Here is an 18455-nt window from a genome sequence, read left to right on the forward strand (position 1 = left end):
GTACTTTGCACTATGGTAGATGCGTGGGCTACAGAAATTCAAGTCCCTACTGTCAAAAAAAGATGCCTTTTTGGAGGAATCAGGACATCTTTGTGAAAAGAGACTACAGGAAAAGAACTCATATTGGAGCACCTGCCACGTTCAGGCACAAGGCTGGATACATTATTTCTGTTGTCACCGTCAATGATTAGAAAATAAAGAGAAAATATATATAACTTCCCCAAATTCCCCCTCCCCCTATGTTAAAAATTATGTTTCAAGTGTTGTCTGAATCATTATCTTTGGAACTCTATTTACTCTGAGTTTTCCAATAGTTATTCTAGTGATTAAAAGTTACTACTCTTTCAAAGTAGGTTGAGGGGGACTGGTCTTTGCATGCTTTGATATGGAGGACATAAATGACAAATAAGTGGCTAGATAGAGAAAATGTTTTGTGTTTAATTATCCATGAGAAAAGAGAGCTTTACAAGGTTGGTAATAAAGTATCTCAAATTAGGTTGCTGTCTGTTCACTTCTATAAATCTGTACATCTATTCCATCTCTACATCTGCTTATCTATCATCTCTCTATATGATGGACCACATACTGTTATTTAAATAGTAGAATTCAGGAGAATTAGATTCATTGTTTATTTTGAATTTGATATTTTTATTTCTTTAGCCAAAAGTTACCTCATTATCTAGTAATAAGTTATATATAGAAATTAAAAACGAAAACATTTTTACAGTTACACGTATTTTCTACTTTTGATCATACAAGAATGTGAGTGACTTGTATTATTTTTAAATTAAAAACAACAACTATAAAGCAAAAAATAAAGATGCACCAATATGTATCCATCTTTATAAATATGATTTCTTTCTGGTATGAAGTCAACACAGGCTGTGACTAAATATGAAACTAGCCCTTCTGCAATAGGCTAAAAAGAGGGAATTCAAACATACCGAACACTTTTCCAGATTACTTAAACACACAGACTTAACACATAATCTTTCTGGCATATACGGAATAATTTTTGAGGCATATCAGTTGCAGTCCATGTTATTCTGATGTGGAAGTAGTCACTGTTTACATAACCTCGATTAACCCGTTTGACCTTTTCCTTGAATTGTTAACTATTTTGCACATCAACAATAAGAATTTTTAAATGGAATCCAAAAAAAATCTACTTAAAACTTGTTCTTTTTAATGAAAAGCACCTTTTCGGAGCTACATTTAATAAAGCTTCTTCGATCTAAAACCTCCCCTTAAAATTTTTTCATGAACAGTTTTTGACGTTTTTAACGTTAATACTGAAGACAGGGAGTCTAAATGTTTGTTCCTATTTCAGAAAGCTGCATCAACAGTGTGATACAGGGAAAAATGTCAGAATGAGAGGACTCTCCAAAGGGGCTGGAATTATTTCAGTACACCTTACTTTATACTGTGCGTGGGGTATTCAGAGTCTCACAGGACCCCAGGTGTCCATGGTTTGGCATACTTTTACAGGTGTCAGATGTGTCCTTTCTATAATGACAGAACGTGGGGCTAATCATCCACCCACCCCAGCCTGTCCCCCCGGGAGTCAGCAGACATACGCAGCATCATTCTTACTGTGGTTTTCATGAAACTTGACTGCATTATTGAAGACAAATCAGTTGTGTTGCTAACTGTATTGTAAGCTGCCTGGTGATAATGAAGCTACCCGGCTTGACTTTCACGCCGTCGTGCGTGATGAACCCGTTTCTCTAAGGGCCTGTCAGTGGGTTGCCCGGTGGTGCACTGAGCAGAAGGACCCCGAGAGCCCTCATGGCACAGTTCTCCCTGCAGTGCGGAGAGTAGCAAGAAACTCACTTTGACTTGAAAGCTGAATAAGCATGACATTGAGATTGCAGAGTAAAAGCATATATGCGTCCTCAAGACCTTGCTTTGACAGAGTGATTTTTTTTTTCTCCAATCCATTTTATCATTTTTTTCCTTCCAGTTGGTTCTACCTTCTACCTTTGGTTGTTTTATCAGTCTCTTCCTCTCAGGAAATGTAGGAGGTAGGTTCAGGCCCATGAGGAATTGCCGCAGGGTTAATTCTTGATTCTTTTCAGCCTTTACTGAAATGTTCAGTTTTAAAATCAATTAAAATATTATTAGGAAATGATCATATGAAGGTGTGGAAAAAATTAGGGCAAAATTATATTAATTTATGATGGAGTCTAAAATTTCTGAGAGAGATTATTTTTATCTACTTCATTATGGAGGACAATTCATCACCAACTTCATTTTAAAACTCAGGATAAGTTCTGCAGTTACTTTGAAGAGTATATTAATGTAGTTTTATATGACTTCAGAAAGGTATTTTAGAACTCTGTTCTCCCATATCCATTTCCATCAACCAGCTTTGTTTTCTTTGTGCAAATATCTAGGCCAAGTCTCTTTGAGAATATAAAAAAGGAAAAATTAAAAACTAAACCTATAATCTATAGAAGAACTCCAGAACTGATTTGCTTTGAAAGTAATCTTCGCGTGTGTTTCCCGTTTGGGCATTCGCAGCATCTGCCTTCTCCCGTCCCCCGCCCCCCCACAAACCCATCTTGTCACCCTCGTTTGGATGATGAGAAAAGTCACCGAGTTAAAAACATTTAGGCAAAGGAACAAAATGTCATTGCAGATTGTTTTCAATTTCATAAAAGGGATAGAAGCTGTCTTGTATAAATCACATTACAAATAATGGTGAAGAAATTCTTAGATAAGAGAGTCCAGGATAGTCATGGGTATGGATTCCAGGGAAGGTGCTTTAATAAACTCACAAAGCGTCATACCTAGAATCAACACTCATGTATCAGTCTCCCAACTCTGCTCATTTGTTTCCTCAACAGAGCTACAGTGAACCTGTTGATGTGAAGACATCTCAACCTCCTCAGCTGATCAATTCGAAGCCGTCGGTGTTCCATGGGCCCAGCCAGGCCCACTCGGCCCTGTACCTAAGTTCCCACTATCACCAACAACCGGGAATGAATCCTCACCTAACCGCCATGCATCCTAGTCTCCCCAGGAACATAGCCCCCAAGCCGAATAACCAAATGCCAGTGACTGTCTCTATAGCAAACATGGCTGTGTCCCCTCCTCCTCCCCTCCAGATCAGCCCGCCTCTTCACCAGCATCTCAACATGCAACAGCACCAGCCGCTCACCATGCAGCAGCCCCTTGGGAACCAGCTCCCCATGCAGGTCCAGTCTGCCTTACACTCACCCACCATGCAGCAAGTAAGTGCAATGGCTCTGGACTTAGAGTGTGCACCCCTATTCTGAAGTCTGGTGGCGGAGGTGGGGGGAGCTGTTTATCCAGCACAGGATTGGGGATATGTGTTTTCTATCCTTCCATTTAAGTCAAGAGAGCACTAAAGATACTCAACAAATATCTGCTTTCTGTAAAACGTAATTTACAAGTGGTGAGTTCGTGTGGCATTATGCCATCACAATTGACAGTCACTTCTTTTCATAATCGCTGGTTTCTTTCCCATGATATCCATTTTGCTTCATGTTTCTAATCATTCTTCTTGTTTTCTGTTTCTTGAGTAAAGTACATTTGTTATTTTAAGATACCAAGTGCTGCCGAATCTCTTTGGAATAGAGAATTCTACAACTTTTTAAAAAATATTGTTTGGAGATGAGAAAGTCTTGACTGGTATGCCTCTTGAGTCCAATAAATGCTGAAAAATGAAATCAGGTCCAACACCAAATCTGGTGGAACCCTGAAAGTCCTAAGAACTGAACATTTTAACCAGAGTTTTATTTAAAAATGGATATCTGGCTTCTGCATAAATTGAAAAACACAGGCTGTTTGGAAGCCTCCCTACCCACTCCCTGATTATTGAAACCATTTGTGTGCAATTTTAGCTTAACTTTTCTTTGAAATCAAATATTGCTTTTGGATTTTGGTGTTATTTTAAAATTTGAAAATTAGGCTCAAACAATATAAACTAAACTTAACAGAAGGCATCCTGAAATCCTAAAACTATTTTTTAAATTTTATTTAAAAAAATAAAAGCAGCTTTGCGCAGTGGCAGTATCGTAGCCAATGAAGTTTATCTGAGATGTGATTATTGCCAGATGAAAGCTTCTCCCACTACCCTGCCATGACAACTTGCAGTGTAATTGACACTGGCAATCTTTTATAGTCTCTGTGGAGACAATATAATTTTTAAAAAAATAAATAAAAGTAAAGACTACAAATCACATTAAATGCAGGTATCACTTATATACTCCAATTACTCTGTTGCTCTCCAAGCTATAAGGATATAAGGCAAACACAGCTTTCCTGTAGAATCGATGTCTACCTCTCTGTGGAATTTGAATCTTTAGTTGGATTGGGATCGAGATGAAGCGGAAGGAGAGGCAGAAAAAGAAATCAAATATACATAGTCCCCAATTCATTATTATTATTACTATTATTATTATTGACAGGATTTTTGAGAGCTCACAGTAACAAGCCCAATGCTTTTAATACACCACCTCTTCTTTAATTCTCAGAAAACTTATAGTGTGGGTACAAGCATTATCTTCATTTAGAGGAAGACACTGAGGCTTGGCAGAGTTAAGTCATGTGCTCATAAGGTTAGAGATGGAATTCAAACCCAGGTCTGTTCAAAACTCGGAGGCTGGATTCTAAAATGCTAGGCTTGCTGCGTCTCACTCACAATCGTTCTTGTAGACTCTTAACTCTTTCATATGAGAAAACCTGTATGTCCTAAGAATTCAAAGGATCTTTAAATTCTGGTTACTTCTCAAATCAAAGTCGTTATGGAGAACAAAGGGATTCATCTTCTTACTGAAGTTTTTCTTGGTGCCTAAGCCAAGATACTGTTAAAGCTATGACGATTTTCTTATCTGCATCCAACACAGCTGTTGATTCACTGGGGAACAAGAGTACGTAGAAAGCCACTTCCCACCACCCTGCCTTGTCTTAAGAGGGAATGACCAAGTTATATTCTGAGGGTCAAATTCCCACTCTTCCCATCAGACATCAACTTCAATTAAAGGGACATACTTGGGTATCCATGCATCTTAATGAACCAGTAATGTTTGTGTGAAGAATTAGTTGTTTGGAGGATGCCACCCTTGGTTGGATAATTGACCCCTGTTTGAGGGTGCTGCCTAGCTAAGGACCCATGTTTTGCTTACAGTGCTATAGTTGGGGGCTGTTTCTTCCCGGAGGAAAAAAACCAAAAGTTCAGTTTCCTCACCATGCTGCGGGCTGGAGCTGTGTGCAGAGATCTTTTTTCTGATTTATCAATCAGAGATGATTACTTTTTCTATTTATGCTAACATAAACACCTTGGATGATGTGGCTGTGATCCTGAATAGTTTTCAAATATTTCAGATTTACATAAGACCACATGTAAAATCCAAGAGATTTGTCTTTCCATATAGAATCTTAACTGTATAAGAAAAAATAGAACAGATTACATTGGACAAGTTATTCATCATCTTTTAAGTCAGTTCTTTTAGTGTATCCCGAAAAGTATGCTTGCTGAGATGGGAAGACCTGATTACAATTTACCCAAATGGCATAAGCACAAAATGGAGAGTAAATCGCTCCAAAGACTACATTGACTAAGAACTCTTTTAACAATGCCTTGATCATGGTAAGTAGTCAAAATAATTGTTTAGTAGTGAACAAATAAACAAAGAAATGAGCAGTAAAAGTGTTTCACTGTTAGAAGGATTCAAAGATCAGGTAGTAGAATTTCAATTTCAATTCCTTGGAAGTTTTTTAAAATGTAATTGATTCGAAAAATTTTAATTGAACCCCTAACATGTGGTAGGCACTATCTAGGCTCTGCAAATTGAGTGATGAGTGAGAACAAGTCATGAGACCCCTGCCCCGTGGAGTTGGCAGGGGAGGGATGGCAGTGGTGATATGATAAACAAATAACGAAGGTCCCCTGAAAAAAATAAAACTGGAAGACAAGACTTCTAGACTTTCAGGGTGCATGGAGGAAGGACAGAGCCTTTAGCTAGGATGGACAAGGAAAGCCCTTCTCAAGGGCTGGCACAGTGACCTGAAGGATGAGAAGAGGAAGCACGCTTTAAATACTGGAAAGTAGGAAGGGTGTAGAGGATGTTCCCACAGACAGCAGCAGCCAGGAAAGGGGACTCTAGCTGGGAGAGCCAATCTGGGGAGGAGCATGGCCTGTCCAGGAGATGGGAAGGAGGCCAGTGGGAAGCAGGGGAATAAAGAGAGAGGTAGGGGCAAGGTCAGAGTCAAGGGCAGGGAATTGGAGTGGGATCCTGCAGGTGAAGGGGACTGGTATCCCCAGAGAATTGACAATCCTAAAATCAGGATCAAAAAGGGAGTCCACCACCCCTCCACGTTATCACTTCATTTATTGCCACCACCACAGTCTGTTGGGGCCCACATCCGAGTCATCAGTTAGTCTTCAGCCCGTAGATGCAGACCTGAGTTGTGGATAAAATCTGACCTGATTCATCATTCAAAACACCTTTATGCTGAAGATGTTTGCTTCCTCATGTGGGAGCCATGTGGACATACCCAAACACCAGACAGAGAGAGAGAAAGAGAGACAGAGAGAGAAGAAAGTTAACAGCAACTGTATTTTTAAAATAGTGTCTCATATTCCAATGTTACTTTAGCTATTTTATTATCCTTTTGAAAACGAATGTATCCTACAAAAATGATTGTGTGGTCCACCAGGAATAATAGTTTCATTTTTTTCTAGAATAATGTTTTATACACTGAAACCGTGGACCTGCTTTTTTTGTCGTTTTCTTCCTTTTCTTCTGCTCACGAGATTGTCGAATGAGGTCAAGAGAAAAAAATCATTAATATCTGTCAACTTCCTTTATAACCTTAAGAAAAAATCTTTGTATGATATCACACAGACAGATTTTCAATTTCCTTGTGTAATAAACAGCTGCTTTAGGATTTGGGTGTAATTTAAAGGTTTAAAAAAAAATCACATTGAGATTGATGAATAAATCAGTTGTGAAGACAAAAACACTGATGCCTGTTGAAAATACCTCTCCAGACAGGCAGGAAATGAAATTAGTTCCCAGTAAAGTGTGGATATGAGGATCACTGTTTGGTTGTGCTGCAGGCTTTTTCGGACTTGCTCTGGTGGCACAACAAAACTGCGAGGGCTGCAGAAATCTAATTAAAGAGCAAATGTCCCTTCTGACATCAAATTAATCTTTATCATGTTTCCTATTTTTATTTCAATCTGGCACCAGAAAATGAAATTTAAAATTCCAGGCATGCTGCAAAACAGTTGGTGATTTTTCTCCTGAGTATTAAAATGCAAAATATTCAGTCTTGTTTAATTAGACTACTAAGCAAACACTTTTTCAAAAAATGTGTATCATCATGTTGTTTCATATTTACACCAATAATCAATATTTACTGAGTGCTACATTTGACCTCAGCATCTCTTTTTATAGTGTTCAGAGGAATGTGTCATTTTCTAAATTGAAAGAAAGTAAAATAATGTGAAATAATATTACTTCAGGCTTTGCTTGTATTTTTCTAGGTCCTTGTTTTGATATTAGTGATCTTAAAATAGACGTTGAAGTTAGCTGAAGTTTAAATCTTTGAACTTGGTAGCTAACACATAATTTTGGTTTTGTAAACTGAAGTCACTCATTGAATCTTAAACTAATAATGTTTTCTTACAACCTGAGGAACTATTTTCATTGGATGGGGAAAAAAAATGGCGGTTTCTGTTGTCTTTGTGTGGGGAAGGGCAGCGAAAAGGGGTGGGTGTTCTTGTGTGGTTGCTGGGTTTATTTGTTTATTTGTGCTTGTGTTTTGCTTTTTCATATGTTTCCACACCGTCAACTAAGTCAATATATTCTCGACTACTTCTTTTTTGAGACTTTTTTCCTTTTAGGTTGCATTTTGTCAACTGTGTAAAACACCAATATGGAGACCGAGCATGGTGGCTCACTCCCGTAATCCCAGCCCTTTGGGAGGCCACAGTGGGAGGATCGCCTTAACCCAGGAATTGGAAATGAGCCTGGGAAATATGGCGAAACTATGTCTCTACAACACATACACGCACACCAAAAAAAATTTAGCAAGGCATAATGGCAGCACCTGTAGTCCCAGCTACTTGGGAGGTTGAGGTGGAAGGATCGCTTGAGCCCAGGAGGTCGAGACTGCAGTGAGCCGAGATGGTGTCATTGCACTCCAGCCTGGGTGACAGAGCAAGAGCCTGTCTCAAAAACAAAACAAAACAAAAATCCAATATGGAGAACTTTACACTAAAAAGATAGCAGCTGACTACAATGGCTCATGCCCATAATCCCAGCACTTTGGGAGACCAAGGTAAGAGGATTGCTTGCGCCCTAGAGTTCAAGACTAGCCTGGGCAACATTGCAAGTCTCTATCTCTACAAAAAATAAATAAATAAATTTAAATTAGCCACGCATAATGGCACACATCTGTAGTTCTAGCTACCTGGAAGGCCAAGGCATAAGGGTTGCATTAGTCTAGGAGTTTGAGGCTGCAGTGAGCTGTGATCATGCCACTGCACTCCATTCTGGGTGACAGAGCAAGACCCGGTCTCTAACAACAACAAAAAGATAGGAAATCCGTGACATTTAATCACTTATATACCCTGCACCTTTCCAACAGTAGCATCAAACAGTCTGCAATAAACTTTACTTATGAAAAACATGATTTATTGAGCCACTATTATGGGCTAGGCCCTGAGAATACCCAGTACGTATTTGAAACACTCTCTGATCTCAAGATGCTTACAGCAGCCTTGTGATGAGGCTGAATAAAGGAAGCCAAGACAAAGCTCCTCTCAAGAGTTTTCTCCTGCCCTTCGCCCAGCATCTAACTAGACACTAGGGAAATATTTTGGAAGATATTTACAGCTTGAGGAACAGGCCACATCTACATAGACAAACTTATTTTCCATAAACAAGCTGTGAATTTCTTTTAGTCTGTGTGAGATCAAGTAACCAATCTGGTTGAATTCTCCATTTTTCAGTGATTTGTCTCCAATCATTCAGAGTTTTGTCTTTGTCCACAGTTTGTGTGGGAATCAGTGGTGATGTTGGCTTGAAGTCTTTATCATTTGAATAGGAAATAAACTTATTATCTAAAACTGAATAATGAGAAATGAGAATATTTGGTAATAGGTGCCTTCGAGTCTTTACACGAGGGACACTCAAACATGAATAAAAGTCTAAGGAGGTATCCCTAGTTAAAAATCAATCCTCCTGTCATCCTGCTGAGTTCTTTAAAAGTGAAAATTCAACAATATTATGCCTTCAAAAGCTTTCTCCAAGTAAATAGAGAATGGTTTCTTTTTCAATCTCTTGATTTCTTAGTGGTTAAAAATCATGGATGGAATCTGCTTCAGAGACAATCATGAGATTAATTAAGTTGCCTTTTTGGTCATTTCCAGAAAAGCTTGCTTATGTTGCTCTTGAATTCACCAGAGAAGCTAAAAATAAATCTTAGTGTAGAATGCTTTTTGTTTACCAGATATAGCTATATACTTCAGAGATTCTGTCCCTGAATTTTTAATAGCTTCGCTAGGATTAAAAGTCAACACTTCACCATGCCAGTGTATTAGAAGAATCTTCCTGAAGTCTGATTATTGTTTGCCAGTTAATAGACTTTTCAATTAAAAAATATTTGCTCTGTGGTACACTTTTCCCTCCCTGTGTTTTGCAATGGCAAGTTGCTTTGCATCTCTTTTCCCTATATTAGTCCAACAACTGTTAAAAAGCTTTGGTTGAAATTTTTTAGCTGAGAGAGAAATACAAATAAAAGAAGAAGCAGATGGTCCCTTTGTGATTGAATGAAGAAAAAGAGGTTTGAGAACAATATGTGAATAGGTGTAGTCTAATAAAACACTCAGCCACCTGCTGCCTGAATCCTTCAAAAAAGATTCTGTTGCATATTCTGGGGATTAACTATTAATGCATCCTTAGTTTTGATAGAAAACATAAACTTTGAGGGGTTTAGGCCCTCTTCTCCCTTTGTTTTGATTGAGTTGGCTCCTCTATATTTGAAATTGTTTCTCAATTCAATTTATCTGCTCAAGGGTATAATTAAAGGTTTTCTGACACATGGCTAAATGAAGGAAAGGTAAGAAGAATGGACTTGTGGGCATTTCTTTTCTACCTTTGTTTTAAATTTTCTGGGCTCTTCCGACAGGCTTGCCCTTGCAGAGACAGAAGCAAGAGGCCTAGTGTGTCTGCAAAGAATGAATAAATATTTAGGTGCTTTTCTTCTTAAAATGCATTTTGATCCTTATTTGCGGACTTGCTTTCCCTTTCAGGGATTTACTCTTCAACCTGACTATCAGACTATTATCAATCCTACATCTACAGCTGCACAAGTTGTCACCCAGGCAATGGAGTATGTGCGTTCGGGGTGCAGAAATCCTCCCCCACAGCCGGTGGACTGGAATAACGACTACTGCAGTAGTGGGTAAGCGGCCGGTCATCGCCACCTGGTGGTGGACAGCGCTCATAGCATGCATATCATCCCTAGTTAATCGTTTTCTTGCTTCCAAAAACATGATCCGGGATAGTTTCACGTTCATGAAGGCAGAAGACACCAGAAATTGTTAAGCAGTCTTCTAGCTCTTCCAAGAACAAATGCCTTTAGCTCACTTCTCACTTCAGGTGTAGGTTAACTAATTGCAGTTTCCCAGTGAACAACTCAAGCTGGAGCAAATAATTCAAAGCCATCTATCCCCCCATTTTCACCTGTAGCACAGGTTGTCTTGTAACAAGGAACTGTTTTTTTTTTTTTCTCTTCCTACAGGGGCATGCAGAGGGACAAAGCACTGTACCTTACTTGAGAATCTGAACACCTCTTCTTTCCACTGAGGAATTCAGGGAAGTGTTTTCACCATGGATTGCTTTGTACGGTCAAGGCAGTTCTCCATTTTATTAGAAAATACAAGTTGCTAAGCACTTAGGACCATTTGAGCTTGTGGGTCACCCACTCTGGAAGAAATAGTCATGCTTCTTTATTATTTTTTTAATCCTTTATGGACATTGTTTTTCCTCTTCCCTGAAGGAAATTTGGACCATTCAGATTTTATGTTGGTTTTTTGCTGTGAAGTGCTGCGCTCTAGTAACTGCCTTAGCAACTGTAGATGTCTCGGATAAAAGTCCTGGATTTTCCATTGGTTTTCATAATGGGTGTTTATATGAAACTACTAAAGACTTTTTAAATGGCTTGATGTAGCAGTCATAGCAAGTTTGTAAATAGCATCTATGTTACACTCTCCTAGAGTATAAAATGTGAATGTTTTTGTAGCTAAATTGTAATTGAAACTGGCTCATTCCAGTTTATTGATTTCACAATAGGGGTTAAATTGGCAAACATTCATATTTTTACTTCATTTTTAAAACAACTGACTAATAGTTCTATATTTTCAAAATATTTGAAAATAAAAAGTATTCCCAAGTGATTTTAATTTAAAAACAAATTGGCTTTGTCTCATTGATCAGACAAAAAGAAACTAGTATTAAGGGAAGCGCAAACACATTTATTTTGTACTGCAGAAAAATTGCTTTTTTGTATCACTTTTTGTGTAATGGTTAGTAAATGTCATTTAAGTCCTTTTATGTATAAAACTGCCAAATGCTTACCTGGTATTTTATTAGATGCAGAAACAGATTGGAAACAGCTAAATTATAACCTTTACATATGGCTCTGTCTTATTGTTTCTTCATACTGTGTCTGTATTTAATCTTTTTTTATGGAACCTGTTGCGCCTATTTATGAAATAATAAATATAGGTGTTTGTAAGTAAATTTGTTAGTATTTGAAAGAGGTTTCTTTGATGTTTTAACTTTTGCTGGCAAAAAAAAAAAAAATTCACGCTTGGTGTGAATACTTTATTATTTAGTTTTTACAGTAACATGAATAAAGCCAAACCTGCTTCTCATTTAGCAGCAAATTAAAGTAACCAGTCCTTATTTCTGTATTTCTTTGGTTGATGCAAACAAAAAACTATTATATTTAAGAACTTTATTTCTTCATACAACATAACAGAATTGCCCTCCAAGTCACACAAGCTCCAAGACTAAACAAACAGACAGGTCCTCTATCTTAAAAAGGTTGCTTCTTGGTTCTCAGCTGGTTCTAGTCAATTCTGAACCACCCCTCCCTTTCCCCGCAAAAAAGTAAAAGTCAAACCAAACTTCCTCAAGCTGCATGCTTTTCACAAAATCCAGAAAGCGTTTAAGAATTGAACTAGGGGCTGGAAGAAGTGAAAGGGAAGCATCTAAAAATGAAAGGTGAGTAACCAGACAGCAAAAGAAAAGGGAAAGCCATCCAAATTTGAAAGCTGTTGATAGAAATTGAGATTCTTGCTGTCTTTTGTGCCTCTACAAGCTACTGCTCTTTCCAGAATTCCTGGGTCTTCCAAGAGAATTCTTAAGGTACCAGAGATTTGCTAGGGAACCAAAAGTGCTTGAGAATCTGCCTGAGGGCTTGCATAGCTTTCACATTAAAAAAAAGAAAAAGCTAGCAGATTACTCCTTTTTAGGGGATCATATCAAGAAAGTTAGTCTGGTTGGAAACCAAGAGAATGGCTGATGTCTCTTTCTTGGAACATGTGAAATAAATTTAGCAATTTAACTAAATACAAATATATGCATTGTGTAATCAACTCAGAATTAAACAGACAAAAGGTATGCTTGCTTTGGAATGATTTTAGGCATTGTACAACCTTGAATCACTTGAGCATGTAATAACTAATAAATAATGCAGATCCATGTGATTATTAAAATGACTGTAGCTGAGAGCTCTAATTTTCCTGTCTTGAAACTGTATAAGAACTCATGTGATTAAGTTCACAGTTTATTGTTTGTCTGTTTAGTATTTTAGAAATATACCAGCACTACTAATTAACTAATGTCTTTTATTTATTATATTATGATAAAGTAAAAATTTCACTTGCATTAAGTCTAAACTGAGAAGGTAATTACTGGGAGGAGAATGAGCAGCTTTGACTTTGACAGGCGGTTTGTGCAGGAAAGCACAGTGCTGTGTTGTTTACAGCTTTTCTAGAGCAGCTGTGCAACCAGGGTAGAGAGTGTTGAAATTCAATACCAAATACAGTAAAAACAAATGTAAATAAAAGAAAACACATCATCAATAAAACTGTTACTATGCGTGACCGTATTCTATCTGGTGATCCATCAGTCTCTAAAAAGCAAGCCTAGTCAGATGAGAAATCCCAAATAAATTTTATGGTGGAAGTGATCGGGCAGAGTGGGGGTTAATGGCTGCCATGGCCACAGACGTTCTTTCCTGAAACTCTGAGAATGCCCTCTCACTAACCTGAGGCTCTAGTATAGTGAGCTGTTGCCTAGGAAATCCCCATCTTTCAGAAGGCCAGAATCCACCCTGGGCACAGTAGCCCAGGCCCTGGCTTGGAGCTTGGAGCTGAGAGGAACAGTGGGAGTGCACACCGAGTTCTCTGCTGAAGCACTCCAAAGATTTCCAGGACCACCAGTAAAGTCATTCTGAGAGATAACAGCAACACTGTGGAACGGCAGATTTCTTCACCGACACACCAAAACCAAAATTATTGCTGATTAGAAAAAGAAAAAATTGCGAGAGTGTGTAGGAGTGGGTTGAGTTGTGTCTCTAACATAATCGAGAAATGATTAAGAAAGAATAATTCGAAAATCCCGATTCCCATTCAAATGTGACCGAGTTGATAAGGCAAAATGAGTCAAATAATGACTTCCAGTTAGTCAAATTAGTGAACATAGCCAAGGATGAAGTTGGTCTCTGTGATTATTTTTATTATTTGTGTTAAAAGCAAAGAGGCCTGTCTGCATGGACCACAAGCAGTCCATAGGAAGCCGTGGCCACCAAAGCAATACAGTCAACCCTCGAACAATGCAGGGGTGGGGGCACCAACTCCTCCCCACACCCACGCAGTTGAAAATGTCCATGCAACTTTGACCCCCACAAAACTTAGCTGCTAATAGCCTATTGTTGAGGAGAAGCCTTACTGATAACATAATCAGTTGAGTGACACATATTTTCTATGTTTTATGTATTATATTCTTAAAGTAAGCTGGAGAAAAGAGAATGTTATTAAGAAAATCATAAAGAAGAGAAATAAATGTTATTGACTAGTGTCAATAAGTGGAAGTGGATTATCATAAAGGTCTTCATCCTCTTCTTCATATTGCATAGGCTGAGGAGGAGGAGGAAGAAGGGGGTTAGTCTCGCTGTCTCAGATGTGGCAGAGACAAAAGAAAATTTGCACATAAGTGGACTCGCTTGCTTCAAACCCTTGTTAATCAAGGGTCAACGTATACTGTGGCTCAGATTCATTACTAAGATATGTCTCAAACTTATGAATGCATGACTTAAAATTAGCACATCAACAACCAATTCCTTTTCTATGGATCTCTTGCCCTTTGCAAAAGAGTTGTCCCACTCATTGGAAAAGTGATTAGATTGAACCCTATGAAATTGCTAATATTTGACCTGTTTTATCTACAAAATGGTAATTTCATATGGTTCAACCAAAAGGTGTGGGAATTAGAGACAATGGGGTTTTGACTATAACTCGATATGAAATTTCAAATGGAATTAGAAGTACTTTACAAAGTTCTAGGAGAAAATGCTCAAAGGAATAATCAATTATGTTTGTTTACAAGGTACCCCACTTTTAGAATGAGTCCTAGACAGGTATGTTATATTAAACAAGGAATATATTAAATTACCAGTAAATCCCAGTAGCCATTCATATTTCTTTGTTATGGTAAAAAATTCATGTGAACATTTGTAATAAATAGGTTATCTGCTGGAACAGAAAGTTTTTGTTAAACATAGAAGTCCTCATGTTTATCCGTTAAACAGATTTGACCTACATTTTCTTATTCTACTCATAATTGTCATTTTCTTTTTTTTCTTTTTCTTTTTCTTTTTATTTATTTCTTTCTTTCTTTATTTTCTGGGGACAGGGCCTCACTGTGTCACCCAGGCTGGAGTGCAGTGGCACAATCTTGGCTCACCACAACCTCCACCTCCTGGGCTCAACCAATTCTCCCACTGCAGCCTCCCAAGTAGCTGGGACCACAGGTGCATGCCAACACACCTGGCTAATTTTTTTCTATATTTTGCAGTGACAGGGTTTTGCCATGTTGCCCAGGCTGGTCTCAAACTCCTGGGCTCAAGCGATCCACGTGCCTCAGCCTCCCAAAAGTTCTGGGATTACAAGCATGAGCCACCGTGTCCAGCCATAATTGTTATTTTCAAGGAAGGATAGAAACAGAAATTTCATCTCTTTTGCTGATTATTAAATATTAAAATAGTGCCAAGGCAAGGTGAAAACTTCATATCATGAGTTTAACCTCTAAATCTAAGTCACCCTTCCACTCAATGGTTGAATTCATGTGAGTCACCGCATGGTACAAATCTCTTTGTCTGCCGGAAATTCAACAATTTCCTTATCTCCAAAACAACTTGGAATGTCGTAGCACACAGTAGGTGCACAAAAAATGCAATGATACAAAGAAAGATCAATAAAACATCACCAATTATCCTCAACAGGAATTGTATGGTGTTTTCTTGATGATTTAAAGGCTCTTTAAATATAGATGGGAATTGAATATTACAGGCAAGCATTAGGAGTGAAGATGCAAATGTTTCATTAAAAACCTAGGGTTACAAAAAGATTGAAAGAATTTCAAAATGAGTTATCCCATATTTTTTTTGGCCTACATAGTTGAACAAGAGCTTTTCTATTTGTGACAAAAGTAAAAGATCTAATACACACTAGTCTCACCAAGAAAATAAGAAGGGAGAAAAGAGGTGCTAGACATGTAGGGTGTCAAACACAAGAAAGAACATTCAGGAGACAAGTTTCATGGATTCTAAATTAAACTATTGATGAACAGGATACTGAATTTCTTTTTTTCTAATTACCAAGTGTTAGTATGACTTGGTGAAGCAAGGAAAAGACTGTATTTCCTGGTTCTATTTTTTAGGATTTTCAAAGGCGATTTCTCTACTTTTATTTGGAACCATTTCCCAGTGTGGAAAACCTTTCCTTACAAAAAAAAAAAAAAAAGCCTCCAAATCTGTACACGAGACCATTGCTTGGAGAAAGGGGATGGGGAGCCCCCTAACCTCACCAACCACGGAGGAGGAAGGCTGGGAGCCGCGGGAGGAAGAGGTAACTTCAAACCCCGGTTAGACACACTTGGCAATCTATGTGTACACAGAGAGATTAGACTTTGCCTTCTCATTTCATGCTTAGCCAAACATCTTGTCATTTGTATCCAGCACCAGCCTGCAATGTAGTAGATGAGAAGAAGTGAAGATGAAGTTCTTGTTCCCGGATGGGAGACAACTGAGAACAATGACCTGTTATATTTCAGCACGGTCAGAGTTGCGCCTAATTAATGAAGCCCACCAGCAGGAATCATTTCACATTTTATTAACAGCTTGCTAGCAAAGACATTTGAAAGTGAAATTTTATTCACACTGACATGAGGCCAGAAGAAAAGAACAGTGACTAGAAAATAAAATGGAAAGACTTACGATACTACAGAGAAAACAAAAATACCATTCTAAAGAAAGGGTATGAACCAAACTACAGTATTTTAAAGTCTGGAGCGTCCATGTTTGACAATTGTATGTTTACAATAAGCCCAAACATAATTGCTCTGATGGGCTGTCAGGGAAAAGATTAATTTGGCAAAGATTAGTATTGACTTGCTGTTTATTAAGGCTTTTAAACAGCTGTATCTGGCAGCATTCCTGTAAGTGGCTGTCATATCTGAAAATCAGCCTCACACCCTGGTGCTCGCCAGCTGTTCCTAAACAATCTTCTACCACTCCGAATGTCTTTCTCCAGGCCAAACAGCAAAAGCAAACTATTGCCAAATGAGCTTTTTTCTCCTCCTGTCACTTACTTCTGGTGGGGGTAGGGAGCTTCTAAATGCTGAAATGTCAGCTCAGGGCTGATGGCTTAGCTGATAAGAGGTGCCGGAAGCCAGTAGGTGGTTTTGGGTGCTAGATGAATACATTCCCCACATAGAGAGCGGTAGCGGTAGCACTGTTAGTCACCTCACACAGACAAAAAAACCACAGCTTGCAACTGTTGTAGGCAAAATGTTTTAAAGACAGTTAGAAAGTGATGATCAAAGGTTTAAAGCCATCAGAATTCCAAAATTAATGTTTTGTTTCTTCAGGCCAGGCACATGCCGTATCTGCCATATAGCTGGGAAAAGACCCCACAGTGGGATGCTGAGAAGTTCAGTAGTGGCCATTCATCTTTAGCATTGGAACTGGGATTTCTCCCAAGAACTCTGAAGGAGGACAAGCCACTTACTTGGCAAAGCATGCACCTTGCTGTTTGATTCAGTGGAAACCCGTAGAATAAAACAGATTTGGATGTTTTGAAGTCTGTTAAAGACAAGGCAGATTGAGTTTTATACTGGAATAAGACCTGGTAGTTTCAAATCCAAGTGTAGTCAGAAAAGCAATGGAAAGAATAACATTCCAATGGAATTAAACATCAGACTACAAAGGGCCCAGTGTCGTGGTGAACGTCACATTAGCCTTTCCAATATGACTGCTTTTGCGGGGATTAATCTCAGGCTTTTTGCATTGCATCAGGCTGGACTAAGTTGTCAGAGCAGATGCAAAAGGACATTGTTATCTCTTAACCCTTTCTCTGCCGGCACTTTCCATTACACTCTAAGGCATGGGGTTGGGGGAAGGAGGGAGGTGGCTTAGAAGCTAAGCTGTCTACAAAGACATTTCAAGCAGGTGTTTACCAACGTTTAACTTTTAAATAACTTCATTTTGATGTCTCTGCTGTTGATGCACTCTGATGCTTGACATTTGAATCAGGATCAAATCCAGCCAGATTCCAAGGTACAGACAAACGAGCCATCCGCTCATCCCTGAATATGTCACTTTCCACCATGAGCACCCTAAAGCTGTCTCTCCGGTCCTTTCCACATATCACAATGGGGGGTGGTAGTGGGATGAGAAATAACACTAATTCAGCACTTACAATCAGAGAAATGAAGTGACTATAGACATTGACAACACAAGAAAGGTGTATGTTTGCCTCAGCCCCACTGAGTCTGGCTCTGAAGCCCAGGCTGTGGGCAAAGAAAAATCAAGAGGACAGAATTTACTTAAAAATTAATCTGTGAACATAAGTCATTGAGTGTTCTGAGTTCTAAAATAGCCCTGGGCTTAAGGGTACTGTGGTCATTTTCTGGGGCAAGAACTCTCTCTGCAGAGGCTGCTCACACTGAGAAATCAGGCCAAGTGCCAGATTGTACAGAAATACACCCTCTTACTTGCTCCAAAGGTACCTCAGACCTTACAGCAAAGCAAGAGTTCTATCACTGGATTTAAAGCACATTGTTGCTAATCAAATTACAAGACTACAGCTTCAACCTTTAATCCCAAAAAACCTCAATACTGCTTTA

At 38.6% G+C, this 18455-nt stretch overlaps 1 protein-coding gene and 1 non-coding gene across 3 annotated transcripts in view; both read left to right on the forward strand.

Moving 5' to 3' along the window:
- TOX (thymocyte selection associated high mobility group box) overlaps positions 1-11938 on the forward strand; it is a 310511-nt gene extending 298573 nt beyond the window's left edge. For both annotated transcript variants that reach the window (XM_055286321.2, XM_055286322.2), the window contains 3 exons: positions 2850-3236; positions 10292-10443; positions 10783-11938. In XM_055286321.2, coding sequence (XP_055142296.1) covers positions 2850-3236; positions 10292-10443; positions 10783-10819 — 576 coding nt within the window. In that variant the 3' untranslated portion in view covers positions 10820-11938. The remainder of the gene's footprint in view (positions 1-2849; positions 3237-10291; positions 10444-10782) is intronic.
- On the forward strand, positions 4022-4162 carry LOC129487137 (U4 spliceosomal RNA). Its single transcript, XR_008659245.1, has one exon. It is a non-coding gene; the product is annotated as a U4 spliceosomal RNA (small nuclear RNA).
- Positions 11939-18455: the final 6517 nt, after the last annotated feature.

The sequence above is a fragment of the Symphalangus syndactylus genome, chromosome 7, assembly GCF_028878055.3.
Source record: "Symphalangus syndactylus isolate Jambi chromosome 7, NHGRI_mSymSyn1-v2.1_pri, whole genome shotgun sequence".
NCBI lineage: Eukaryota > Metazoa > Chordata > Mammalia > Primates > Hylobatidae > Symphalangus > Symphalangus syndactylus.